At 35.9% G+C, this 6,370-nt stretch overlaps 1 protein-coding gene across 2 annotated transcripts; it reads right to left on the reverse strand.

The window, feature by feature from the left end:
- Positions 1-794: 794 nt before the first annotated feature.
- LOC142609828 (transcription factor MYB1) lies at positions 795-5,499 on the reverse strand. 2 transcript variants are annotated; one of them, XM_075781548.1, is made up of 2 exons: positions 5,012-5,499; positions 795-2,370 (listed from the first exon to the last, which is right to left on the reverse strand). In XM_075781548.1, exons 1-2 carry the CDS (start codon positions 5,259-5,261, stop codon positions 1,499-1,501), a joined length of 1,122 nt encoding a protein of 373 aa, XP_075637663.1. In that variant the 5' UTR covers positions 5,262-5,499; the 3' UTR covers positions 795-1,498. The 2 variants fall into 2 exon arrangements, with proteins under 2 accessions (XP_075637663.1, XP_075637662.1); XM_075781547.1 differs by having other exon boundaries at positions 795-2,379.
- Between the last annotated feature and the right edge of the window lie 871 nt (positions 5,500-6,370).

The following is a 6,370-nucleotide window of genomic DNA, read 5'->3' on the forward strand; positions in this document are numbered from 1 at the left end:
AAAGTGAAAGGTTCAAATGGACATTTTTGTTATCACTTAAAATAATATTTAATTAGTGTTTTACAACATAAATTGTTAAAAGAATTCATTATTGTTACTTTTTAATATGACTTTTTTTTTTTTGTTGTTGAGAAAATGCTATATTATAATTTTACTACCAAAAAAAAAATCAAATTTATGTAGCAGTAAATATGACCTTAAAGACTTGAATGCTATAGGTTGTGAGTGGCCCATTCAATAAAGTGGATGCATAAGATAAATTATCGGTACTAGACAACGCGCCAAAATGTGTATTGCAACCTCAGAACTAGTGAAATGCATTGGATTCATGATAAACATTAAGACTGAATATTTTGACATTGATGCAGAAGTATAGTACCCTTTTTGGAAGTCAAAAGTGCAGGGAATGTAATTTGTAACTTGGAAGAAAATGTATTCAGCTCCTCTCTCCCAAAGTTCAGTTCAGCCAAATCCAGACGATTGATTCAACGTGAGTCCGAAGTATTAGATATTAGATATCTGTGAGATCATCTTTTTTTATTTTTTGGCTGAATCCATGAGGTCATCATACTTTGATCTTTTCCCAAGTATTTCTCTCCGAAGTCCCACCAATGCTCTTTGCATCAATTTTTGCGTCATGTGGCATGATCTTAATTCTTAGCCATCATACTTGGATTGGTGAGAGTTCAGGCTCTCAACACCCGGGAGCAATCAGTCAGATACAAAAATGAAGAAAATATATAATAATTATAAAAAGCCAAATATAAAAAGAAATTATTTTTCAGATGTAAATCTTACTAGGAACTTTGAAATATTAAAAATTGATGCAAAGAAAAATTACATTCTACAGGATTGGTACAGCAGACTGCAGATACATGGTACAAGTTTTTGTTCAATTGAAAATAGTTGCCACAAGTTCATTACAACTGAGCACACGCTACACTACTACAGCCCACTAGTACACACTATACAGACATTGCCTTGCCTTCCTATTGTAAACAATTGGCATATGAAAATTACAGGTCTCATTTATGAGTCAGACTTTCAAATATTGCATCAATTAATGAAACCACAGAGAAATACTTACTTTTGTATTGGCTCAACTAATGAAACCATTAAAAAAAAATTCATAGTACTTTGTATTAGATGAAGTTGGTCTCTATCTCCCGTAACACAGCCAGAAACTGACTGCCATCCCTGCATCAGTTATTTAGGAAAGAGATACAGGTGCCCAGGCTAATTAGATGACTACAGCTACAGGCTCTAACTAATTTCTTCTCATTCTATAATCCATGACTTCCAATGTCACTAATGTCTTCCAGTGAGAAAGTTAGGATATCTAATCACACAACACAGTCACAACGCATGAGTTTTTCTAGAGTTTACAGATCTTCTAGATCCTCCTGTCTTTAACCTTGCAAATCCACTTAACATGGAGATACAATAATTGAACTCAACTACATCCCCTCAACTTCAAACTGCAGTAAGAAAATGGTGTCTAAGTTGATAACACATTGGTCTTCATGCCTGTTAACCTGCTGTTTCCCTCATCAAAACAAAAATGGCCATTCACCCTACTCTCTTCAAGATGCCTCGTTTGCACTTGAGATCCATGAGATTTTATTCTGCCAGCTGCATCATCAATTGCTCTGACACTGCTGTTCTCCAACCCACTCTTAAGCCAAGCAAGTTTACTTATATCTGTGGCTATTGCAGCCAATTCCAAACTTGGAAAGGATGGAGGCTCTGAGAATTCAACAAATTCTGGCCCCAAAAGAGAACTTCGAGGAATTCTATCATTTTGAGTCCCACAGCAACCATGGCCACAATTATGAGGCACCAACCGCTCACCACAAACCCCTTCAAACAATTTACAAATATCAACATCTGGTTTTGATGCTTGAACCAGAGGTCCTTGCATTGGAACTGGCCATGGGAAAGATGATGCAGGCTCAAGGCCATCCAAAGGGTTGCATACACTAAAAGCACTAATACGCGCCACAGGTCGAAATAGAGTAGATTGGTCTATAACTTCATGACTAAAATGACCCTCAATTGGCACCTTGTCTTCATTCTGATCATCCATATCTTCTAGAGAGCTCATGTCTCTTCCTTCCAAGGATTTGAATGAATTGACATCCCCACATGATAGGGTTTCTTCAGATGATGCCTTGGTTTTTTCTAAGCTATCTTCAACCATATTGCAAGATTCTGACTTAATCTTGCCAACCCCCATCCGTCGACGCTTTAGAGTAGAATTCCAGTGGTTCTTAATAGCATTATCTGTTCTTCCTGGTAAAAGCCTTGCAATTGCTGCCCATTTGTTTCCGTGAATTGCATGTGCTGCAACTATGATCTGATCCTCCTCATCTGAAAAAACTGTAGTTTTGTCAGCATTTGTTCTTGAAGAAGAATGATACAAGCATTAATTTGACATTTATTAAACAATATGCTCAAAGGTGTTGCATGTCTACATATACATGATACAATCACACATACAAACAACTACGTTTGCCCATTATTGTAAGAAGCATATCCTTCTATACAAGACAGCATGTAAAAATCTGATTGGGGTTTTATTGCCACTGAAAACCTCTGTAATGCATGTTTCCCATCTTTGTCAAAAGCATGATAATGATGATGGTTGTAAAATAGCGGAAGCTTAAAAAACCAAGATTGATTGTGAATATTTTGGGCTTGAGGAAGATCTCCAAATGAAAAATAGGAATGAATTAAATCAACCCAAAAGAAAAATCGAAACAAGAACACCAAAGAATTAAGTGGTTCAGCAAATAGCCTACATCCACGGGCGACAGACGAAATTTCACTAACTAAATTTGGGAGAATACATATTGGTGTAAAGACACTCTCACAAACCCAAATCCCAATTACAGCCAAATAGCTTTCTCTCACAAATACAATGATAAAGTTTTGCACCTTGCAAAACACCCTCAAAGAGATTTATCCCTAACCCAAAACAAAGAACCAAAGGCCAAATACAAATTGCCGCATAGCACAAACCAAAGAGAGAGCCATCACAAATCTGCACCAAACACAAAAACCGCAGCACTACAAATACTAATTGTTGCGACACACTGGCCCTCTATTTGCCACACATACAAGAGAGCTCTAAGGGTACGTTTGGTACATTGAATATGTATTACGACAAAGATGGTAGTCTTTATTATTGAGAATAAAATGTGTTATAATAGAATAACTAAACATATTCATAAATTTAATTGTGAGTTGTAACATTAGATAAAATTTTAGGTATGTTTTAGAAAATATCTTACTCATATAATTATATTTCCTAAAACATAGAATTTTTAAATTTTGAGAGAGAGATTAGTCTTTTTTTTTTATTTTATCATTTTCTATTTTCATAATTGTTATGTGCATATGGTATTTTTTTTATAGAAATATATTAATTTTAGAAATTATTACACATACTAAGAAATAGCTATTACAACTCTTTTAGAGAGAAATAGTAATTCCTTATTTTAAAAAAAAGATAGCTATTCATAAGGAATGTTATTCCCTGCAATAACAACATAACTAAACTATCAACAGCTAAACTATAGAAATAATTATTACATTCAAATGTACCCTAATTGTGGCACAAAACCAACTGGCCTTCCACACAAATAATTTCGACAAAAATTCTCTAATTTACTGCACCTTCAAAACAACTGGCCTTGCAAAGTCAGCATATTGGACTCATATTCCAAGTAGAAGTAAAAACAGATTGTTGGTTGACAAAGTCCGATTGCATATTGAATTTCAAAGCCCAGTAAAAGAGAACTAAACACACACTGATATAGTGTAGTGCATGAAACAAATTCAAACTGAAACTACTTGGTTTAGTGGCGCTAATTCAAGCCACATGTGAAATGTCAACAATGACAACTGTTTTTTCAGTCCACACACGCATGAAGATGAAAAACACAACCTCTCTATGCTAATTCCCATAATCACATCAGGTTATGGCGGTAAGTAGTAGCCATATAAGCAAACTTCCACGCTGATTGCAAACTTTAGCTCCACTTTTATGGATATCATAAGGTTTATAAACAAAAGAAGGGAGACATGCCGAATATGGTATTTCAACAAATTAGGATTTCACTACAAGATGATAGACAATCATGCCAGATGCAATGACATAATAGATTAAATGTACAACATAAGAAATTGAATGAGTGCTTTGATCTAAACTTGGAGATAAGAACACATATGCAACGTAGAATGCAGTATGCAATCATGTGAATTAGTCAAGAAAATTGAAAGTGGCTAAGCCTGATTCAACAGGTAGCTAAGCCTGCATGGACACCTCCAACAGTTCGTAAACATCCAACCACACAATGTCACACTGCCTTGACATAGATCAGAATCCTCTGGAAGTATCAACAAATTATACTTTGGGTAATTGTTGTCTTGCTGATCTTTATGATTTTTTGTTCATGTAGACTGAAGTAACCAAAATTTCTACAGTTACAATACTGTGCATTATAACATCAAAATTCTTAATAAGTGCTAATTAATCCAGGATGATCATCTATAAAAAAAAAAAAAAAAGTCGTTCCCAATGGACAAAGCTTCTACTTCTGCGGGGTCTGGAGAGAACATAATGATCTTTTAAGGAGCAAAACAATCTTATTCCCAATACATTGAATGTTAGATTTGTCATTCCTTGTACCAGCAGATGATGCACTACTTTCCCCAATCATCTCGAATTTCAACACCCATTCCATTCGTTTTCTCCAAAAGAAACCTAATTCTTCTACTTAAATTTCAATATTTAATGGGCGAGAGTTAAGCACCCAAAAAACCCAATTGGTTGCAAAAAGATAGATTTCTTTTAGACTAACATGAATAAAGTAACGGTATTTGTATAACCCACAAACAGAAAGTAATTGCAAGAGAATAAAAGTAATGTCTAACCTTCAATTTTACAAACAAAAAAACAACCAAAATTCTTAAAAGTAATGAAAATGAAGATGAAGATGAAGCAAACCAGTAAAGGGCTTGCGCTTGACTGTGGGATCGAGCTGATTACACCACCTGAGGCGGCAAGACTTGCCGGATCTGCCGGCGATTCTGCCAGCAATGAGGGTCCAATTCCTGGCGCCGAACTTGCTCACGAGCCGACTCAGTATAGCGTCCTCCTCGAGAGACCATGGGCCCTTCACTTTATCTCTGCCCTCCACCACTACTGTTATTTCCTCCTCCTCCTCCTCCTCCTCCACTCCTCGCTCTCTCTCCATACTACTTACTACCAACCTTACTTGAATTCACTGCAATCAGTGTTCCGACAGAGACAGCTGACTAAATTTATACTCCAAGTGTTTCGGTTTTTCTTTTTCTTTTTCTTTTTCTTTTTTTCCCTCTCAATCTCAAATTTCCGCGGGTTTTTTTCCCTGATGATTCACAGATGACAACTACTTGAACAGTTCAACTACAAGAGTATAGGACTATTGTTTGTTTTGTTTTTTTTGCCGGCCCCTACCCAAAGCAATCCTGTCCCGATTGTTGTTAGTAGTTTAAATGTTTTTGAATACAAACACGTTTAAAATTTTTAAACAACATTATATATATTTTTATACACTTTTTAATTCATATATATTTTTTAAAAATACAAATAATGTTACTAGGTCTAAACGCCACCAAGTTTCTCAACAAAAAAAAAAAAATAATAATAATAATTTTCCTTTTAAGGTGTGTGTTGATACCCAAAAAAGAAATAAAAGAGCAAGTCTACTTCGAGGAACCCAGATCATGGGCCTTGCGTGGATATAAAGGACACATAATTCTATAGCAACTGTCTTGTAGAAAAGGTCAAAGAACTTTGTAGAATGGGGCAAAAAGCCCAACAGCGAAAGAAGAGAGAAAAATGGCTTCAATAAGGTGCAAGCAACCCAATAAAAGGGTGTAAGGAAAGAGATCCTCGAATGAAAGCAGCCCAGCAAAAAAGGGAGCCCAAAAAGGGTCCACCAAGGAAATAGTCACAAAATATGGAGTTCCCTTGGAAGAAAGACTTAAGAGGAACAAATAATCTCATTAAACTTTGCAACTTGAAGTTGAAAACCAACCAGTCCATGAGGGAGACGCTCGGGGAACTTTGGCCAAAAAGAAACAATGGAAAGAGAATGATACCTAACAAGCTTTAGGAGTTCACCCACACTAAAGAAGGATTTATACCACTTTTAGAAAAGAGGCTCAATGCATAAAGTTCCTATCAGAATGAGGAAACCTTTGAAATGTCCCTCTCCTAGCCTTGAGAAGAGACCCATCCTCATTGACCTCAACTAATACTTGAATTGCCCAGGAAAAAAGTATCTCCTACGAAAGTAAAACAACCAAGAGTTCTTTCAAG

Source organism: Castanea sativa, chromosome 9 (assembly GCF_040712315.1).
Source record: "Castanea sativa cultivar Marrone di Chiusa Pesio chromosome 9, ASM4071231v1".
In the NCBI taxonomy this organism is placed as follows: Eukaryota; Viridiplantae; Streptophyta; class Magnoliopsida; order Fagales; family Fagaceae; genus Castanea; species Castanea sativa.